The sequence below is a fragment of the Rhamphochromis longiceps genome, linkage group LG23 (assembly GCF_057381845.1).
Source record: "Rhamphochromis longiceps isolate RC_006_pf linkage group LG23, R_longiceps_female_GT1.1, whole genome shotgun sequence".
Taxonomy (NCBI): domain Eukaryota; kingdom Metazoa; phylum Chordata; class Actinopteri; order Cichliformes; family Cichlidae; genus Rhamphochromis; species Rhamphochromis longiceps.
This window is the reverse complement of record NC_140578.1, coordinates 25,476,782-25,499,222: the sequence shown is the minus strand read 5'-3', so window position 1 is coordinate 25,499,222 and position 22,441 is coordinate 25,476,782. Positions and strand designations below refer to the sequence as shown.

Genomic DNA, 22,441 nt, shown 5'->3' with positions numbered 1-22,441 from the left:
CCACCAAGTACCTGCAGAGGGTCAGGCAAGTCCTGAGGAGTCAGCTGAATGGTAAGAACAAGATCCGGGCCATCAACACCTACCCGTGATCAGGTACCCTGCTGGGGTAATAGGCTGGCCAAAGGAGGAGATAGAAGCCACTGACATAAAGACAAGAAAGCTCCTTACCATGCATGGAGGGTTTCACCCCAAGTCCAGCACCCTGAGGCTGTACGCTAAGCGGAAGGAAGGGGGCCGGGGACTGGTGAGTGTCAGCACCACAGTCCAGGATGAGACAACGAACATCCAAGAATACATTGGGAAGATGGCCCCAACTGACCGAGTGCTCAGTGAATACCTCAGGCAGCAGAAACCCAAGAAAGAGGAGGGAGACGAGGAACCATCATGGAAAGACAGGCCCCTGCACGGTATGTACCACCGGCAGGTAGAGGAGGTGGCTGATATCCAGAAATCCTACCAGTGGCTGGACAAAGCTGGACTGAAAGACAGCACAGAGGCACTAATCATGGCAGCACAAGAACAAGCTCTGAGTACAAGATCTATAGAGGCTGGGGTCTATCACACCAGGCAAGACCCCAGGTGCAGGCTGTGTAAAGATGCCCCAGAGACAATCCAGCACATAACAGCAGGGTGCAAGATGCTAGCAGGCAAGGCATACATGGAACGCCATAACCATATATATATATATATATATATATATATATATATATATATATATATATACGTATATGTGTGTATATATATATATATACGTATATGTGTGTGTGTATATATATATATATATATATATATACGTATACATACGTATACATACATATATATGTATGTGTATATATGTATAGATAGATAGATAGATAGATAGATAGATAGATATATAGATATATAGATAGATAGATATATTCGCTGTCAAAATAAAAGACCCGCAACAGATAAGAAGTTGCAACACGCGTTTGCATACATATAAAAGACACTGGTTTTGTCTGCTAGAGTGGGATTTTCACGGCATATTCTGCACCACATCTCTGTGCGTTCATCATTTGTTTGAAGCCAGCTCACGTTCTGCAACCACTTTTCCGAGAATATGTGCTTCTTTTGTGGTTCGGACTCCTTCTGACATTTCTTTGGAGGTGGAGGAACACCAAAGTAATTGCTTAAAGGAGCTTGCTTCTTCGACATCTTTAAGAGTTCTAAACAAATGTCTGTCCTCCTCCAGAAAATTTTATGTACGCAAACGCACGTTTGCATCTTCTTATCTGGTGCATGTCTTTTATTTTGACAGCAAATGCGCACCTGCGGACCACTTATGTGCACCCCTGCATATATACATATACATATATATATATATTAGTGCTGTCAGCGTTAATCTCATTAAAATGAGATTAACGCCATAACCGCATTAACACGGCAAATCTCTGTCAACGAGTTAGAGCGGTTAGCACGTTAGTGCACTTAGCTCGTTAGTGCGGTTAGCTTGTTAACGCGTTGACGCATTGATATATATTCCCTGCTCCCTGCTGACAAATAAGCTACTTTGGCTACAATAATCCTGTAGCCACAGACTGTAGATGAGGCTTGTGTGGTGTCTGGTGATCGACTGGGTTTTGCTCATTTCAGTTGATTCCCTGAGACAAATGACTTCACAGTCATTTTACAGAGCTGTGGTTTCTTTGCATTTTTCCAGTGTCTCTTTTTGTCTCTGTTTTTACTTCTTGTCTTGTTTTGGTAGTTGGCTTTCTGTGGCACCTTTTGTTGTATTACTTCCTGTCTTTGTCTTTTCCCCCTCCTTAGAAGCTCTATGCATTTTTATAATCCCTGTTTGTCACCAAGCACTCCCCATACTTCCCAACACATTTTGATTCCTGATTTGAATCTTTTTGTTGTTGACTTTAGCTTCTGCGATTGTGTGGCAAACACTTTTTGGAGAGATCTTACGTTTTTAAATCTCCTATCAGTGTAGTGATGTTATGGAAGCGTACAATGCAGTTATTTAAAAGAATTCCATGTTAAACATCAAATGGGTACATGAAATGTGGCATTAAAAATGAAGGAAAAATAATCTATTCTCTATTAAGCCTATGTAACCAAAATATCAAAAACAAATGGAAGAACTTATTTTCTCTTCTTCTTTAAAATAAAATACTGGTGAAATATCTTTGGTGATGGGAACTGATGATGAGATATAGCAGACAACGTCAAATTGGACTCCTGGGAATGTGGCTAATCAGCATTTTTTCACTGCTGAATGACTGAAATCAGCCATGTCAGAAGTTCTTGTACAGTTTTTATTAGCATTACCTATAGCTGTCAACAACTGCCCTCATAGAGTTGCTAAATACCCCAACCTAAATGCCTATGGTTGTGCCGGGACGCTTCCCTGTGGGAATCTAAACCCATTAAGCAGGTAAATATTTCCTAGCTCGATAAACACAGTCAAAATAAAATCATGTCTGTACATAACTCCTCAGACTGATCCTGTAAATGCTGCTGTAGGCCTGCGAGAAAAAAGGATTCAGTATTCAAATTCATGACTTGCGAGAAGGCGTGAAATCGATTGGTGCTGTTATGTTTTCCCATAAATCATGCTAAATGCTGTGCAAAGCGTGCTGTGGGAGCAGTAAAACATTTGGCATGGTACCGGGGGGAAAACTTCCTGAGATGGGGGAGAAAGCAAAGAAGCATGGGATTAAAAATGAGTCTGTTATTGAAGTATGCATGTTGACACACCCACAGTGCTCGATGGGAACTTACTAAAAGAAGCCAATATGCTACCCACAGGTAAACAGTAATCATCTTTGAGCTGAGCTTTAAGCTTCATCCTGCATTTCATCATGCTATCATATAAAAAAAACAAAAACGGAGCATTGTAATGCAACTTTTCGTAATGTGGTTTAGCATGTTGTTATTTGTGCTCTGTGGATTTATACAATGAAGCTTTGTATGGTGAAAATCACACAGAATCAAATGGTCACTGTAAATTTTCCATGAACAGTCTCCAGACTGTTAACTTAGAGATCCTTTTGTTGTTATTTAGAGTCCAGCCATTATCTTATTGTTGTTTGTGCATTTGTTAGTACAGTTGCTTATATAATCTTGTGCTATGTATGAGCAGGTTTGGGCGTGAATTTTGCTGTTAATGTTTGCTTCTTCACCAAAGGTGGTATTTAAATTAAAATCAATGTCATGCTGTATCGTATCTTAACTTATTGTATTGTAAAATATCGTATGATATCACTGTATCATCCAGTATTGTGTCATTATCCTGTTTTCTCTTACCGTGTCAAGATGACTTACCCTTTTATAGCTTATCGTATTTTACGATATCATATCTCACATATCGTACAATATTCTGTCATAATGTATCATGACGTAGCTTGACATATGCGTTATCCACTTGTAGTGACTTTCACATATAAACTCTTTTTGATGTCATTTTTATAGTTTTTTTTAATTAATTACTTTTGTCCCAATTAAATAATACCATATCAGAGCTTGGAAGCACCCCAGCATTTTGTACATTCCAGTGTTAAGTCCATGCAGTACCATTAATTACAACATTTAAAGAAGAAACTGATTTCTATCTTTTACCAAGCTAAAGATGTAGCCGTCTCTGCAGGGTATGTTTCTTTGGCTTTTTGGTGTATTTTAATATTTGTACCAAGCGTTCCATACCTCAGATTATTATGTGTACCAGATCGTTTGTGTGGTCAAGAATGTGTCTTTTGATATAAACTCTGAAATGTAATGCTGCCTCTCTCTCTCAGGAAACTCACGCACTGACGCTGATGTGCCCAGTTTAGCCCACACTGGTACATTTCCTTTCCGTGTGCTTCAGTGTGTTTAACCAACCCATCTGGTTTGCTTTTCCTCCGGCATGTTCCTGTCTTTGTACCAGGCAAATATCAGATTATCTGGCTCTGGTGGTATTTTTATGGCTCCAAGCAAACTGAAGTCTTTCCCTTGGAAGATCCCAGTAGTTGGGAAAATGTTCCTGATATTCTCCGTGCTTGTTTTATTTAACCACATATTTGACTTTAAAGCAACTTAAACCAAACAGAGCATATCAAAACTGAATTATTTAACTTTGTGTCAAAAATTCAATAAAAGATCATCGAGTCGTTCGAATTCTGGCTTGAGTGCTCAAATCTGGTACTTTTGTTGCTTTTTCTGGCCATAGAGCATCACTAATATACCTGTACGTGTTACAGTGAGTTGATAAATTAGGGAGCTGTGTGTCTCCAATGACTATAATCAGAGATATTCACTCTCTATGACATCATTAAGATCCAAGAGTAGAAAAAACCCACCTCTTAAGGACTTCTTGTACTTAAACTGACTTTATTATTCAAAACTTTTCCCATGTTTAATCCACATTGGAGTTGCATTTTTTCCACAGCCTCTAGTTTTGTGCCTTTAATCATTTAGAAGACTTTGCTGAAGGCCCCATTTCAGAGCAAAGTTTGAGCTTGTCAAACATAATCATTGCAGGGAAGAGTTTCTTTCCTAAAAAAGCTCTGTGTGATTTTTGTTTTCAGGCAGTTATAATCCGAGGGTTTTTATCCAGTATCTCTAAATTATACACGAAATGCCTTTATGATTGTTTTGTTGGAGAAGAGGCTGCAACGCAACTCCTCTTGTGCTCTTAGAAAACCAGATCGATCCAAGCCTCTCCGGCAGCTCCCAGGGCCTCCGTCAACCACTTCACATGAGCTCTGTCGTCCAAAATGGCTGCCTCCCCGCTGTGTTTGGTCCATGGGGGGAAACGCCGAGGCCAACGGGTAATTTTGTGGCTCCGTCTGTTATCCTCATTCAGCCTGGACTTTTAACAAGGACGGGGGCTGAGCAAGCCTCCAGGAATTGAATTTCAAAACCCAGCGCTTGGGCTGGGACAGAAGCATTGCCAGTACTCTAAACCAGCAGTCTGCACAGAGTGAAGGCCGCCACTATTATTTTCTGGATTAATCGACTCATTTTTCATCTTTAAATCTGTTTCCCCTCCCCCTAAAACCAAAACAATTTCAATTTGCTATATAAAACTTGAAGAATAACAACAAATCAAGAAGCTGAACCTGTGAGATATTAGTAATTTTTGATGTTTAGAGTAGACATGTTGGAGCTAAGGATGTTTTTATAGTTTCAAGATTTAGTATTTTGGAGTTTTAAAGGCGTTCCAATGCTTGATTCTGTCAAATCACTGTGCTTTTTTAGTGTTGCTCTATATAAAAGCAAATTTGCACAGACCTTTTATGCCCTGTGAGAAAAAAAAAACACAAGAGCATCCTAAAAAAACTTTACAACGAGCTCTACAAGACAAGGAAAAGCAAAATACTGTGACGGTAAAAGACCAAGGCCGAAGAAAAGAAAAAATATCCAGAAGTGTAAAATGCATCTCTCAATATCAGTGCGAGACAAACAGTAAAAACCAACAAACCAACCGAGTGTAGTAAAAACACTCCAGACTCCTTCAGTCCTTCTTTCGCCCTTTAAGACCGGCTTCCATCTTCGAAAACCACCTGCTTCCTCCCTGAGGGGCTGTGCTAAGCTGCTTTGGGGCAGTTATTTTTTTCTCTTGTTTTTCTTTTGGATAATAGCTGATCGATAAGTGCCAGAAAGGGAAGAGGAAGAGAAGGGAGAGCAGAGTTACGGTGTTGTAAGATGACAGGAAGCAGGAGGCAGCTCCACCCTGATGGAAAGAGACAGTGATGTTCCGCTTTTGGTGTTTTTCTCACTTCATATTTCATCAGAGATTCTTGAGAAATTTGACAGTTTTGTAATAAGACAGCCAGCTGTTTCAAGATGAGGTCAGAGTCATGTTTGCATCACTTTTTATTTGTTTAGCACGTCTCAAACTGCATTCGGTTTGGCCCTGTGGGGTCTTCTGTGTTAAAACAAAATCAAAAGTGGAAAATAAATCCAACAACAAAGAAAAATAGTCTTTTTTTTTTACCCCCCCCAAGCAATCCTCGTTGGTGTTTTAAATGTCATACACGTTTTAAAGCTTCAGCAAATTAACTGTTCATCTTCATCACCTGCAGCCACCATGAAGATGGGCCAGAACAACAACTCCAGCTACTCCAGCGAGCGGAGCATCATGTTTGGAGGAAACAGCGCGAGCTCGGCGCTGCAGCCATCCTCCGCAACCTCCACTGCCCCCTCCTCCTTCACGACTTCCACAGTGACCTCCATCGATGGGGTGAACTTCTCTGAGGGAGACCTGCTGCTTCAGGTAACGCCTTTCACATGCTTGTGGCTTATTTCAGACATTCTGATAGAACGAAGATGGTAAAGCTTGTTTTCGATCTCCAGGCGTTGAGCGGCTTCGTGTTGGTGGTGACAGCTGAAGGCTACGTCTTCTACACGTCCCCCACCATTCAGGACTTCCTCGGCTTCCATCAGGTATAAGAGAAACATTATGACCAGTACTTCAGATCCTTGCACCACGTAAAAAGTGGGATAAAAATGTCAAAAATGTTCATTGTTATAGTAATATTTGATTTTTTTTTTGCATGTGAAAAGTGGTAGGATCTATCATGAAGAATTCAAATTATTTCCACCTAGCAGCATTGGAAGAAAAAAGCTTTGAAACAGTCTGAAAAGTGGCAGCAAACCAACAAAACGACCGTTTGGACTAATCTAGCTTGAAATTTTACCTTCCATGACCCATCATCCAAGAATTCAGGTGGAAAAAACACATGATGAACAGATGGTCAGTAACAGTTTAGTAACATAAAACTGTTTATACACAGAGCTCCTCATCAGGAAGTCAAGAATAGAAATCATAGCAGAAGAAAATAGATACCAAGTAAGAACTCCTTTAACCCTCTCAACCCTATCCCTACCCAACGCTGTATGTTGTTGCTGTTCCCTCATTGCCAAAATTTAACAACAACAAACACAAATTTCATGTTCCGATTGCCTAAGATTAGGTTTGGTATCAACCTCAAAGGTTTAATAAACATCTTTAAAAACTCATGCACACAATAATGATAAGAATTTTTAATAAAATGGAATTCTTGCAGTAGATTTTTCACTAGATCTCTCACAATGGCGTCTAATCTGTTTTTTTATTTGAGTAATAACCTGAAATTTTATGTTTTGGATAAACTTCCAGCAACCTTTTTGTCATTTATGGTCCAGTTTCTGATCATCTCGTCAGGCAACACTCAAAATCACAGAACAAAGGAAAAATCAAATATGTTTAATAATTAATCCCCAGCGAAGAAACCATCAACAACAACCAAGTTGCAGCTGGAGAAGCTGTGTAGTCTTGCTTGCTTGAGGCTGGTGGCTGATAAAGGGGAGATCATAGGTACTGTTGTATGACAAACCAAGAAATAAACACGGGCTTTGTTTATTCAAAGAATCGAAGCTAAAATGTGTGTAACTTCAACCAGGAGAGTAAGAAAGGAGCTAACAGGAAGTGGTAGTCTCTCCTATGCCAACCCTAGGCATGCCTCTGTGCACACTTGAGGTGTAGGCAGTTAGCATGCACAGCCCAAAGATTCTTAAATCAATACCACAAAGCCAGTAATGATTGCCAAGAGTATAACGCTGATGTGCCAAGCTAAAATCAAACCGTAGCCCAGGGGTGTCTCGCTCATTTTAGCAGCCTGGGGCACATACGCTCCAATTTGGTCTCAGCTGGCCTCAACCTGTGTAACCCTTCACTGTGCAGGTTTGATTTATTTTTACAAGACAAACATGGAAAAAAAATCAAGCTTTAGAATAAAAAGCTGCACTTTTAAAACTTTAAAGAGACTTTATTTTGAGTTTATTTTGAAATTAAATCTTATTCTAGCAAGAAGAACAAATACATTTGTATTAATGTCTTGATGAATTGATTCTCATCGAGGTAATGAAATCCCAGAAAGGGATATTTGAATTAAATAACAAGTGATATCGAGATGCTCAGGATTGTCCAGTTGTTCTAGTCGTCTCTGTTGAAAGTGTAACTTTTAAACGTTGCCACCTATGTGTTGTTTGCTCGTCCAGCAACAGTTAGTTTAGTGATTACTTAATGGGTCGTTACCTATACAGTGCTCAAGATCAAGGACCTATTTGTCATTTTACAGGCACATTTCCCTTTTCACAAGAATTACCGTTCCTTCCAAAGTATTTCAGTGAAATGAGATCAAATCATCCTTAATATGACAGTTTGCAAGTCTCCTTGGGATTCTCATTGTACTTAAACTGGTCCACCCGAGACCCAAGGAAAAACAGTATCTTTCAATGGGCTGGGGCTCAGGAGGATATAGCCAACCAGTAACCTGTGAACTGCGACTGATTCTGATTCTGAAATTGAAGGTTTTTTTAAACGACCTAAAGGCCTGACAGTGAGGCTATGCCTTTGCACATAACTTGTCTTTGTATTTTAGAGTAAGGATGTACTAAATCCGAAGGCGGGCCGTGTTTTTCCTTTTATGGAGCAACAATGGTCAGTTTCCAGAAATTATCAAATCAGCTGGTAAAAAGAGAAGCCTGCATGCAGAAATAAGTTTTTACTGCACAAGAACCTGTTTCCACTTCAGTGACCTCCTGAACTCTGATGTTCCTCTTAAAAACCTCCTTTAACAGTACACCGCCGCATTTTTTCAGCCTTTCATCTAACAAGCAGTGGGTTTCAGTTCACATTTGTTGTCCATGAAAGTCAGGTCACACAGATTTCAATCTATTGCCTTCTTTTTTTCCTCACAAACACGGACTGCTTGTAAATCTTTTGACTTTTAATAGCTGATCAAAAACACAAAAAAATCTAACAAGGAGTATTTGACTTAGAATTCAAAATCAATCATGGACTCACATTTAGAGATGTTGAAATGTTTCACTTCTACATGACCAATTGATGTAACAGGATCAAAAATAGTATTTTTCCAATTTTCAAAGTAAATCAAACAATTTTGCATTTTGTTCACAGTCACTTGTGATGCTTTGACTTGAATAAATACCTGCAGCCCCACATGGCATGCATGGATTGGTCCAATTCAGTATCAGGACCAGCCAGAGTCTGGCTGTGAATCATGTTTTCTGCTGTTCTTCTACACGTCCTGCAGTTCAGTCGTTGACACAGATCTTAGGCGTAGCGTATACGTTGGACTCGGTTAAATCCTTTTGAATCCATTCAAAGATTACAGCTACTTCAACCTCCATGATCCCACACAGCCTTGACCAGTTTATAATAGATGACTCCACCTTCATAAGTCGGTCTCAAGTCAGTCTTTTTCTCATTTTGACATTTAGGTTGTTTTTGTACTTTGCTTGTTCAGCGAGTGAAATTCAGTTGCGTTAACATCAGCAGCAGCCAGTAAAGACATATTACTGGTGGGTACACCACACTTCTTTAAATAAAGCAGGAGAAATCATGCACTCCACCTAAGATTTGGCCATAAAATCCAGTGACAAGGCTTCAGTGAGTCTTTTTCTCAGCTATAGGTTCCGATTAAATAAAAACATTTACCATTATACGTTTTTTGTCTTTGCTCATATAGATAGTGCGTTTCAATCACACAAACGCTTAATCTAAATTGGGATTTTGGAGAAACCCACAGCTGGTTGTGATTCAGATTCTTTCCTTTGACTTTAATAAATACCTGCAGCTCAATCAAGGTCTCCAAGTTGTAATGTTTTGTGCTCCTTTTCTGCACACCCTACAGGTCAGCTGATATATATGGATTTCATGAGTCTAAAGTGGACTTTTTTTGTAATGAAGCAGCTTTTGTCTGACTAAACCCTGTACTCCACCTAAGCTCTCAGATTTAGAACGGCTCAGGACGGTCAGGCAGGGTATAGTTAGTTAATGTGTGTAAACTGGCCCTATGGTTACCAAGCCTTAGAAACAAGCCACGACTCAGCAGTAGGGACATGACATTGTTGTAGTTAGACAAACAGCACTACAGGTTTTTACCCGAATTGTTTCAGTACATCCTAAAAGTTACATCAGAAGCATTAACATTTAAAATGTGACTTTTGAAAAATAAAAAAGCTGCTTCATCACTTCATAAGAAAGATTTATTTTTTAAAGTTTCGGTATTTCGAATGACTAAGTAGTGGAGTTGTGTGGGACTCATGTGTCTGCGTTTGTTTCTGTGAGTATGTGTGCGTGCATGACAAATGCTTTGTGAGCGGTGAACTCTTGACTTATAAACAAATCCGTTTGACCCGGGTTAAAGATGTAGTCTGTAGTCTGGGAAGAAAAAGCACAAGCAAAAGAAAAAAAAACCCTAAAAAAATGTTGCCCGGAGAGAGTGCACGTGGTAAACAGCCCTCACACACACACACACACACACACATTTGAACACTCGTTCACATGCATAACATGGTCTGAAGTGGGGCTGCAGATCAGGGCAGGAAACGTTTTGTTTTGGAGGCTGCAGTGACTTTTAAAGCCCCAACTCACCAGCTGCTTCAACTGTTTATGACTTTATAAAGTGTATTTATAGAGCAGCTCTGAGCACAGTCATGGAGGAGACAAAAGAGGAAACAGACGTGAAGAAAACGTGGAGATTACTGTAAAAATCAAGGGCCTCAGTATTTCTCTAGAAAAAGCCACAAATCCTCACTTTAGGACTGCTTTGTGCCCAGTGAATCCTCATGAGAAGTTCGAGGCCATTTTTCAGCGTCGCTCACAAAGGAGGGTTTTGTGTTGAGCTTTGTTTGCTGAGGTGTGGCTCTCTCAGCACCTTGCTCCTTTAGCAACAACAACAGCGCCTCTGTTTCCAGCCCCGTCCATCAGCTCTGACTGCTGGGAGCATTATTCGCTCCATGTGTGTTTACACCTGCATCATCGCTCTTGAACGCACCTCGGCAGGACAAACACTGGAAAGGTGGGAAGGCGTAGGACCGAGTCTGTGGAACCATTATTTAATATTTGTCGTTCTCAGAAAGAAAGTGACGTCCTTTACACCTTTTGTTAGTGCAGTTTGTGAGCCTGATGCTCACGAAAACCAGGATGGAGGTCAACATTGTTTACGTTTACTCAAAAAGCTTTAAAATAAAGGCAAGCCCACCTCTGCTTTCTGTCTCACAGTAGCCACAATGGTAATGTAATAAGTCACACTGTACAAAAAGTACAGCATTTGTTTAGTTATGGGAATAAAATGTCAATATCACTATATATAAATTCAAATTAGGTGTATGCATTTAATTTAAAAAGGTTTTAACAAGTTTCAAACTAGCTTTGGGTGTATTTAGTCAGATAAACATGCAAACACATTTACACAGAAGAAGGGTCTAAATTTCCTCCACACTACTGGAGGTACTTTTACGATCTTTTCATAAGTTAATTTTAATGTTATTGTGGTTTTGCATCGCTTGTTATTTCACACCTTTATTTAAGACATGTGAGGGTCATTTTCCTGTGTTGTATTAACAAAACGGGGTTGGGGACTTTTTTTTTTTTTAGGTAACTTTAACTTATGATAACTTCATTCTATGGGAGAAATATTTTCAGTCAAATGTAAATATGTACTGTGCAAAAATATTGCACCACCCTTCGTTTCTTTCTGTTTTGCTTCCAAGGAGCCAGACTGTTTTTTAAGGTGGCCTTGAGCAATAGTTTATTCAGACTTCCTGAAAGCAGAAGTCAGAACAAAAGGCAAAAAACATCCAAATGAAATTCCATCAAGAAGCCTGGAGAACTATTCCTGAAGACTTAAAGAAATTAAGAGTTTTTGATTACCTTTCTGGTGTTTTTTTCCATGGTGATTTTCCCTGCGTTGCATTTGCAATTTAACATATCATAATATTATAGTTTTTGGGTTTTTGTTTTTACAATTTTTTGTTTGTTGTTTAATGAGAGAACAGAAAAACATAAAAATGAACATAAATTCATGCAAAAGAGATAAACAGTTAAAAGACACAAACCAACTACAAAACCAACCAAAGAAGAAGAAAAGAGACTGCAAAGAGATAAAAAAGTAGTAAAACTGTTCTCACAGTGATGTGAAATCATAAAGGAAATGGGTGAAACTAGTAAAGAAGACACAAAGCAACTACAAAAATATCATGAAGCGATGTAAAGTGAGTGGAAAAAATAAACAAAACAAACAAAGTGAAAAAATCAAAGACATAAAAGCACTGTAGGAAAACTAGATGGAACAAGCAAAGGAGAAATAGGACATTGAACCAAGAAGAAAGATGATGGGTTGTAAGTGCAATTGATAAAATGAAGAAATAAGCTTAACTGAAAATATTTTAAAAGGTTAAAAAAGACAAAGCACTAGACGTGAAGAGCAACCGCTTGTGTCAGAGGAAAGTTTTGAGGTTGATTCGTGTCGTTAAAAATATGTTTCTGCTTCCTGCTTCCAGTCGGACGTCGTCCATCAGAGCGTGTTTGAGCTGATCCACACAGACGACCGAGCTTTCTTCAGACAGCAGCTCCACTTCTCTTTCAACCCAAACACAGAGGGCGCCGACAGCCCCAGTAAGTCTGCCCACACTGCACAGTGATCACACCTGTCCAGGTGACCTGCAGAGGAGGAGCCAGAAACATGGTCACGTCTCTTTGCTGCTGCAGTCTACATTTTCCAGTGTGATTTTGTGTATCTGCGGTGCTCGTTTTAATTCTTTTGCATCGTATTGCTTCATGTAATAATCTAAAGATGAATGTTTCCTCATCGCTCCAGGTGACCAGAGCAACCCTGAGATCAGCAGAAACATAGTGAGCTACGACCCGCATGCCGTCCCTCCAGAGAACTCGTCCTTCCTGGAGAGGAACTTCTGCTGCCGCCTGCGCTGCCTACTCGACAACTCGTCTGGCTTCCTGGTAAACACACACACCAACACGCCTCACTGCACCGGGATCCACAAGATGTTCCTGGCCTAAAGGGAGGTCTTTATTCTTAAAACTGTGTGCTTGTCTTTAGGCTTTGAACTTCCACGGCCGCCTCAAGTTTCTCCACAATCAGAACCACGTGTTGGAGGATGGGTCACTGGTTCCTCCGCAGCTTGCTCTGTTTGCCATCGCAACGCCGATGCAGCAGCCGTCCATCCTGGAGATCCGCACCAAGACTCTCATGTTCCAGACCAAACACAAGATGGACTTCACACCCATAGGCGTCGACGCAAGGTAAGGCACAGACAGCTGTTTGAATCTCTCACTGAACGTCTGAATGAAGCTGTGGCGCTCAAGTGAAGTCTGGCGTGTGTTTCGTCCACAGAGCGAAGCTGGTTCTGGGCTACTCCGAGATAGAGATCAGTAGGAAAGGCTCGGGCTACAACTTTATCCATGCTGCCGACATGTTGTACTGCGCAGAAAACCATGTCAGAAGTAAGTCGGAAGCTCTGCTCGGTTTACAAAAGGCGAAAAATGCCAAAATAGGCACGGCCGGTTTTAAATTCTGTGTGCATCACTTGGGTTCCATAACTCAAGAAATCTGTTGCTATCTGCCAGCTGCTGTGCAGCAAAATCTAAAAATGACACGTCTTCTTGCAGTGATGAAAACCGGAGAGAGTGGCATAACCATCTTCAGGCTGCTGACCAAGGCCGGCCGGTGGGTCTGGGTCCAGGCTAACGCCCGGCTCATCATAAAAAACGGGAAACCCGAGTTCATCGTGGCCCAGCAGAGAGCTTTGACGTAAGTCTGCAGACTTGTTTCCTCCAGCAGGAACATGACGAAGAAAAGCCGCAGTCAGATGTTTATCTGCTGCTGCTCAATCAGTTTGCTTTGCTTTCTTTCTTTTCTTTTAGTTCACTTTTATTTTTTGGTTCAACTCTTCCTGTTGGTTCCTTTCCCTTGTTCCTTGTTTCCTTTCCTCTCTGCGTTTTTTCACTTCTCGTTTCATCCCCTCATCGTATACTTTATGCTTTCGCTACTTGGTTCCTTTATTGTTTCCTCCCTTTCCTCTGTTTCTGACCTTTTCTCTTTATTTCTTCCCTTTTTCTTGTGTCCTTAATCTTTCCTCCCCTTGTTTTCTTCATCATTTCTTCTCCTCTTCTTGTTCCCTTAGTTATTTGCTCTCTTGTCCTCGTTTCCAACTTTGTTTCCTCTCCTCTTGTTACTTTCCTAATTTCTCCCACTCCTCTCCTCGTTTCCTTTGTTTTTTCCTATATTTTCTTGTTTGTTCTCCTTGTTTACTGTCTTTGCTTCCCTTGCTTCCTGTCATTTAATCTTTTTTCTAGTGTTTGATTTTCTCTTGTTTCATCTCCTTGTTGCGTACTTCATTTTCTCTCCTCTTCTTAACTCTTAAACTGTTTCCACTCCTTTCCTCATTTCCTTTGTTTTTTCTCCCATTTGCTTGTTACTTATCTTTGTTTACATATTTTTTCCTCTCCTTGTTTACTTTGTTTTCTCTTCTCCATTCTTGTATCTACTGTTTGTTTTTTTTCTTGTTTCATCTTGTGGTTTCTTTCATTGTTTCCTTCCCTCTCTTGGTTTTTCCTCTTATTTCCTGTCATTATGTCTTTTTGACTCCTGCTTCCTGTTTTGTTTCTTTTCCTCTTCCTATTTCCTTCACTGCTTCCACTCCTCTCTTCATTCCCTTTCTTTGCTTTTTTTCCTCACATTTCCTTGTTTCTCATCTTTGTTTACATTGTTTGTTTCCTCTCAATATTTCCTGTCCTTCTTTCCTTGCTACCCCTACTCCTCTCTGGTCTCAACTGTTTTTTTTTCTCTTGTTTCATCTTGTGGTTTCTTTCATTATTTCCTTTGCTCTTTTTGTTTCCTTTTTTATTTATTTTCCTGTACTTGTTACTTTCATTATTTCCTCTCCTTTGTTTCCTCCCCTCTCATCTGATCTCATTTCCCTGTGTCCTTGGTATGTCATTTCTTCTCTTATTTCCTCTCTATGTATTCCCTTTGTTATCTCTCCTCCTTTCCTTAAATTTTCCTCTCCTCTCCTCAGTTTCTCTTCTTCCCTGAGTCCTTCATGTTTCCTCTCCTTATTTCCTGTGCTGTTTCCTCACTCTCATAAAGACAGAGGTGTTTGGCTCAGTAAATGGAAAGCTTGTTTTGGACCCAGTGGAAAACTCACTCATGTGTTCACCTGCAGAAATGAAGAAGGAGAAGAGCAGCTTCACCTCAGACGTCTGCAGGTGCCATTTAACTATGCCACCGGAGAGGCGCTGCTGTATGATGTCACCCCCAACATTGAGCCCCGTGACCCGTGCTCCGCCCCCAAGCAGGGGAAGTTTGACAGTGACGCCATCAGTCGCGACTCCTTGCTGGGCTGCATGCTGAATCAGGACCATACGCTCTATTGCGATCAGAACAGCGCCAACACCCTCAGCAACCTCAACGACATGGTCTTCAAGGATACCAACGCCACACTCAACGTTCCCGGAGACACGGAGCCCAGCCCGGCAGTGGGAAACGTAGTGAAAGCAGAAACCACGGTTCAGGAAATCATGGAGTCCCTGCAGCAGATCTTTGGGGACGGTGAGCTCATCGAAAGCCTGCACGTTGAGCCTGATGAGCTCAAGAGCTGGGAGAGCACGCTGTTGCAGATGAGCTGCCACGGTGGGTTCGGCGACGACCTCAGCGACATTCTCAACAATGACATCCTGTCTTACGTGGAGGAGCAGCTGCAGAAGGATGTCGGACTCAACCTGCCGCAACAGATTGACGGCATCCCAGCCTGCCTCTCTGGTTTGGACCCACTTCAAAACCAGGATCCAGATCAAGGCGGGGAGCTGGACTTTGACTGGGCTCTCGAGACACAGACCCAGCTGATACCCAACGGAGTGCAGATGACAGCGGCCCAGGAGACGATGAAACTGAGCCACATGGACTTTCCTCAGCCTAATTCTTCTGGTCCCAATGGACTGACCTTTAACAACGTCCTGCCAAACAGCTTTCCTCAAACGCAAAGTCAGCTAAAGGCCAGCAGCATGGACAACAACCTCGGAGCCTTCCCGCTCAGGCAGCCTTCAACCAACCCAGTGCTTCTTCAAATGATCCCAGCCAACCAAACATTTGGCCTCCAGGACCAAAACAAGGAAGGACAGTTAAATAATGTCTTTACCTTCCAGGGCACCAAGTGCAGCAAATCAGTGACACACCAAGCAGACAGCTGTGGAGAAACATTTGCCTCCAATATTTCAAACAAGGCTGTTTTCTCTTCATCACTCAGCTGCATGCAGAGCCACTTTCCTGTACAGACCCCAAACGGCAACAGTCAGAGGCAGGCGTGGCCTCAGCAGCAGCAGCTGATCACGGGTCAGCAGATGGGCTCTTTCCAGAGGAACCCCACAGACATCGGCTCTCTCAACAAGTTCATGACTCCAGAGACTTCTAATCCACTTCCTGTTCAGCAGCTCTTGGAGCGGTCGCCGGCTTCTACAAGCTGTATGTACAGAAATGCCGCCCCAGGACTGCCTGTGAACGGCGTGCACCACAGTCAGCCGAGGTTGAACCCGGCCCCCAGTCAGATTCCCTCCAATCCCTCCTGCTTTTACCAGGTTGGAGGAAGAGCCATATCAGGAATGGCTTCGATCCCAAATTTGGATGAGGCCTCACTGTCCTGCCAGATGCCCACTGGTCTGAAACCGAACGGCCTGCTGGGGCAGCAGAAGCAATATCTGAACTTCAGTGAGCAGACGCAGGTAAAGAGCCAGTTCAGCAACATTAATCTTTGTAGAGATGTGAAGTTGAATGGTTTGAGGTTTTAATACAGACACTGATGCCGATATTTGGTTATTAATCTGGCAGTATCTTTTTTGTCTTTTAGACACACGAAACACAAACAGACTTCCCTAACATTTGTTGTGGGGCATTATTTCTGAGTCCTTACTAAGATAATAATTCAGTTTAAATCCATTTAATTCAATTTTATTTATATAGCACCAAATCACATCAACATCATCACTCAGTTGAAGGGTGTTTCTCCCGTCTCTTCTTTAGTCTCTTCTTTGGAACTTTGACAGCTAGTTTTTGGTTTATCTCTGCGTTTTCAGGGTTATGAAGGGGGTTGAGTTCCAGTTAACATGTGCCACCTACTAATCAGTCAACAGATGTGCAGTTCATAGTTGTTTACTGGTGGATCTCATGGCGCGTCCACACCAAGTTCTACCTCATGATACTCGTGTACATGAAGACCTGTAAATATTCACCCCTGGCAACCGACTGATAAGGACATTATAGATTGTATTTTTGCAGTTTACCGTGAAGTCATATCAGTCAGCTCACTTTGCTCCAAATAAAACTTGAAGCATTTAGCTCCAGGAGCCCTCACACAGTGTCAGTGAGCTTAGGCTTCAGGTCTGATTGCCGGTGGTCTCGGGCGAATGTCAGCTGATGGATTTTTGTGAGTCAGAAGTTGAATTATTTTAACTCACGTGAATGTGGTTTCGCCGCTGTTCACATCACCTGGTGTTAGTTTGTGTCAGTTTGTCTTTATCACAAACTCATTGTATGTAATTGCAGCACGAGATGACCTTTCAAACTGTTTTTTAACAACTTAGCCAGTCCCAGCTGTCACAGGGCGGGAGGTGAGGGGCACCAGCTCAGAAAGACACACACAGCTGTTCACACTCATGTTCACACTTACGACCAATTTAAAGTCATCACTTAACTCAGCAAGCACGTCTTTGTGGTGTGTTTCTCAACACAGGGGCAACTACAGTAACACTTTCTGGTAAAACACTGCCCCCTCGTGGGGAAAGCTTTGCAGCCTCTAATTACAATGTCCTATATACTTTTCTCCTTTAGAATCTATAACTGTTGTCTTATGTGATGTATTTTTATACACATGACTTTGGTGTATCTGCTATAGCTTATAATTGCTCACAGAGGGGTCGATCAGATGTGTTCTTGACACAGCTAGAAATTTAATGTCAGTGTTTTTCATCCGCATACAGTGGCACTCCAAGTCCTTTCATGTCTGGGTGATTTTGGTCTAGAAACAGTTGTTTTTTTATGTTTAAAAAACTAAATTCAGCTGAATTTTAAACATGAAAGTCCACTATTAGTCGAACTGTCGGATCAGTTAGTGTTGGTAGGTTGTATTTGCATCCTTTCTGTGGTGTCTGAAGAAATTAGTCCTTCTAACTTGTCGTTTGTCGTCACACAGATGAACAACCGTCCAGTTGTCGGGAACGGAGTTTTCCCCTTCCCTTCCCTGCCCAATGGGAACATGTGCTACTCAGAGAACAAATAGGAATCAGTCGCTGTGACTTCTGGACGGCAGAGGATCTCAACTTGAACTGAAAGGAAAAGACTGAAGAATAAGAAAGTGCCAGAAAATGGACGAGAAGACAATCAAAGACACCCCTCCCTCCCTCCCTCCCTCCCTCTTTTTATTTGTTTTCTTTTCTTTCTCTTATGACGAAACAGTGATGAAAGCTGTTAGAGTTCATGTTTGGTTCAGGGTGGCTCAACAGGACGAAAAATCAGGATAAAAGCTTGGATTCCTCTTTCAGATGTGGTTGGATTGTACCAATGCAAAACGACTGCTTGGCGAGAATATTTGGATGTATGGGAACCAAAATGAGTCCAGTCTGACTGAGTTGATCCCTCTGATGGAAACAAGTTAAAGGGCGCTGCTTTTTATCAGAGGTAGGTGAAGCTGACATGACCAACCAATCAAACCTCAGCCACCAAAACCCAGTTAACCAACTCAAATTGTTTTAATATATTTGAAATGAGTTTTTAAACCAAAAAAAATGCCCCAAATTTTGAAAACAGGTTTTCCAACAGCTGGCAGAAACTCAGCAAAAAAGGAAGAAGGCTCCACCTGGTGGTGCTATCCAGCAATTGCACCTTAAAAACCAATTAATTAAGAGGAAGATCACTATATTAGTAAGGTCATGTATATATTCCGCCACAGATGAGGACTGGCTGGTTGGGTTAGCTTCCCCCTGTTGTAATAAAAAGCAGATGATTTCCCTTCTCCTTTATTTTTTATTCTTTTTAAAAATCCCCTTACTGTGTGGATGGGACGTTTCTGGGTGGGACAGATGGACCTGGAAGTTAAAGGAAACATCACTGAGGCAACTGCCTGTCAATCCTCTGCCGTCTGCAATGTACACAATTTCAACACCTTTGCTAATTTGAACGCTCAGAAGGATAGCATATACCAACTTTTTTTTTAAACATTGCTGTTTTATGTCCCTTTGAACAGGCATCCTGATTCAGTTCATTTCAAGTCTTTACTGTCCCAGTGAGGGAGATTTGCTTTGCAGACAGGGTAGAAAATTATTGTAGTTTAAAACGAAAAGAAATGCACAACCAGACATCGGCATCATCCTACTAACAGACCATACGTAAGATTTAATTCAGTGAAAACAGCTGCTTGTTGATATATTTTAAGAGCTTTGTCACTGAGCCAGTTTTCTTTCCTTCCTTTTCCTTTTGTGTTGTTGCTTTATTTTTATTGTACCAGGAAAAAAATTGCAGATCGTGCCTTAAACTGACAGGAACTTTAAAGGGACAGTCAGTAGAGATTAATTAGAAGACCAAAGTTGCCCTTGCCTTAACTAAGTCACGCAGGCCCAAATAACCTCCAGCCACTAGGGAGAAGCATGCATTCTGCAAACAAGCGGTGCTCGAGGTTGCAATCAATCACAAAAAACTTCTTTGTGGTTGTTTAGATCGTTACCAGATTGCTGCAGTCACCTATTGTTTCCATGAATGACAACTTTTTTTTTACAGTTTCACTACCACTAAAATACTTTGCAGACAAGTGAGCATCAAATGCTTCAATCTGCTAGCAACCAACGCACTTGCAAGGAGATTTTCGGCACAAATGATTCACCCAGCAACTGCAAGCAACCATTGTTTGCCTGTGTGACTGAAGCTTTAGCCATTATTTGAGATTTTTTTTTTGCACTACTCCTTTAAATTGTTTGACTTGCCAAAGCACAGTGAGAAGTCCGAGACTTACTATTGCTAGACAAAAAACTGAGAACAATTTAGACAACTTTAGTACTTAGTTGTTGTTTTTTAATTATGTCATTTAAAGGTTATATCGAAATGTTTTAATGATAAAATCAAACAAATTAAAATAAAACTTAAACTGAGTCAAAGTTCAGATTTTTTAAAAAACTTTTATTGTTATCTTTTTGTAAATCCAAACAACTAAATCTTAAAAAAAAAACTGAAGCTGAGGATTTTTTACAAAACCAGATTTCTTGTTACCCACAACAAACCTCCATCCTTTGTGTCTTTTCTTCTTCTTTTACTCATTTCTTGCTATCGGAGTAACATTGAAACACAGAAGTAAAACACTCAGAGGCAGCTATTGTATATTTTAAATGAGAGAAAAATGGAAAAAAAAAAAAGAATTCACACTTTATAGTGTCTTTTAAATTGACCTCTTTTTGACTGTCTGTTTAAAACAGTTTAGGAAACAAAGCAACCTGTTCTGAGCTGTGAATTTTTGTTCACATGACTAAATCAGTGGCATCAAGGTTAGAAACTAGTGCTGTCAGGGTTAATCTCATTAAAATGGCGTTAACACCATAACCCGCAAATCTCCGTTAGCGAGTTAACGCGGATCGCCCCGCATTAGAGCGTTAACACATTAGCGCCGTCCAGCCCCACGCACTACAATACATGTGTGGAACCCCACAAAACAACAGTTGGTCAGAGAATAAGTGAATAACTACACATAATAATGTTAGGAAAATCTCTTGACGTTTCATGTGTCTGAAAGAAAAAAATCTGCCAGTATATCACAATATTGGATTTTTAGATTACCAATATCGGTATTGGTATCGTTCTTCAAAACCCTATATCGCTCAGGCGCTAGTTATCTGAAAGTGTTTTTTAGTTTTTTACAGCTTGCTCTAAAGCACCAGAATTTGACCTCATGCAGCTCCAAGTTTATGCCTGTGTAAACGTCGTTGTGAACTTTTGCAGCAGTTTCACCAAAAGCCATGAAAGCAAAACTAAATATCAGCACTCACGGGTGGAGATGGAGATTCAGTACAGAAATAGTTCTTCACAGCACTTATGCTTCTCCTCCTCTTCTTTTAATCAGAGCTTTTCTTCATAAAGTATTCTCTAAGTGGAAATATAAATATCTCCTGTTGCTTTATCTACATTATACTGACTTTGTACTTTTACTCTACTTTCATTTTCAATCCGTCGGAGGCCAAGACTCCAAATGCAGTATCTTTGTGTAACTGTATATAAATATATATATTTGTCCTTTTATGCTTTTTTTTTCTCCAAAGTATGTATTGTCATATATTGTGTATTTTAATATTGTATTGCCTTAACATGACCCACACTTATCATTTTTTTGTACATTTTCTGCACATTGCATATGTATGTAACCTCCTGTTATGATGTTTTTTTATTATAGCTTGTGGCTTTGCCGTCAATATTTGGCTTTAATTGTGTATGAGTGTTTGACTCTTTACATGCTCACCATATAAATTAAATGTGATCTGATCACACAATTGCTATATTTTATTTTATTTTTTTGTGAAAACAAAGTTTTTCTAAACCTCCTTTAGGAAAATTTGGGATTAAAAATAAAACAGTGGATTGAAATTCATAAATACATATTAACTAATAATTAATAACGAATAAAGTGATTAATAATACAATATAATATAATATTACTGGTTTGGATTGTTGTGATGGTTTCCACAGTGGCCACTAGATGACAGTGTAACTATTTTGGTAAGTTTGACTTTTTCCTTGAAGTTAAACTTTAAGTTGATGATTTCTGCAAATAGGGCTAGAAAATATATTTATAAAAAAAATAAATACATACGTAGTTGTATGCTTCATGGACAGATAGATGTTTTGACTGTGATATAAAATTAAAATTGTGACAACAAATGTATTTAAAATTGCTCAAAAAGCTAAAGCTTTTCCAGTATATATGCTAACATGAGGCAATCGACCTTTAATGCAGCAATAGCACAAAATAAGTTGCTGGTAAATACATTTTTTTTAAACTTGACATCTTAGAAGCCTAATTTAAGAGTGAATCCTTCTAAAATTGAAGACATTTTTCTGATTTTGAAACATTTAAGATTGCCCTTGAAACACAATTAAAGAACTCATATAGAGTTCGCTGTACAAATCCTTAAGCAAAATAAATTGCAGCTTGCAAGCTTTAAAAAAGTGCTGGTTGGAATTCCGATTAAAACACTGCTATTTTAAATTCAACTGATCGTTATTGTTTTTCTTACAAACAAACAAAACCTTTACTGCAATTTTTAAACATACAAAAAATGTATAAAAATGTATTTAAACAATGTATAATAATAATAATAATAATAATAATAATAATCCAGAAAAACTTTGTGGTTCATACTTTGTTATATTTTGTAAAACAAAAAAACATAAACAAGGAAATGAATTTTAACATCAGAAAACAACAACATGTACATTTATGATGTTGAAAAACGTTGTTTTTTACATTTTAAATGAAAACTCGGCGACGTTTTTTTTTTTCTTCTCTTACGTCACCTCTGACCCGAAGCGCGCTCTCGGCTTCAAATCAGTGCCCAGAAAGGTGCCCGGGAAGCGCGCGCCGGTCAGAGAGCAGAGTA

The 22,441-nt window shown here is 40.2% G+C and overlaps 1 protein-coding gene across 2 annotated transcripts in view; it reads left to right on the top strand.

Annotated features, from left to right (window-relative positions):
• ahr2 (aryl hydrocarbon receptor 2) overlaps nt 1-21,019 on the top strand; it is a 96,723-nt gene extending 75,704 nt beyond the window's left edge. Inside the window, exons 3-12 of one of the 2 annotated variants that reach the window (XM_085397527.1) lie at nt 4,644-4,775; nt 6,033-6,223; nt 6,304-6,393; nt 12,301-12,415; nt 12,618-12,757; nt 12,858-13,060; nt 13,152-13,261; nt 13,427-13,568; nt 14,983-16,534; nt 18,001-21,019. In XM_085397527.1, coding sequence (XP_085253653.1) covers nt 4,644-4,775; nt 6,033-6,223; nt 6,304-6,393; nt 12,301-12,415; nt 12,618-12,757; nt 12,858-13,060; nt 13,152-13,261; nt 13,427-13,568; nt 14,983-16,534; nt 18,001-18,087 — 2,762 coding nt within the window. In that variant the 3' untranslated portion in view covers nt 18,088-21,019. The remainder of the gene's footprint in view (nt 1-4,643; nt 4,776-6,032; nt 6,224-6,303; nt 6,394-12,300; nt 12,416-12,617; nt 12,758-12,857; nt 13,061-13,151; nt 13,262-13,426; nt 13,569-14,982; nt 16,535-18,000) is intronic. The other variant, XM_085397528.1, reaches the window with a different exon arrangement.
• Nucleotides 21,020-22,441: the final 1,422 nt, after the last annotated feature.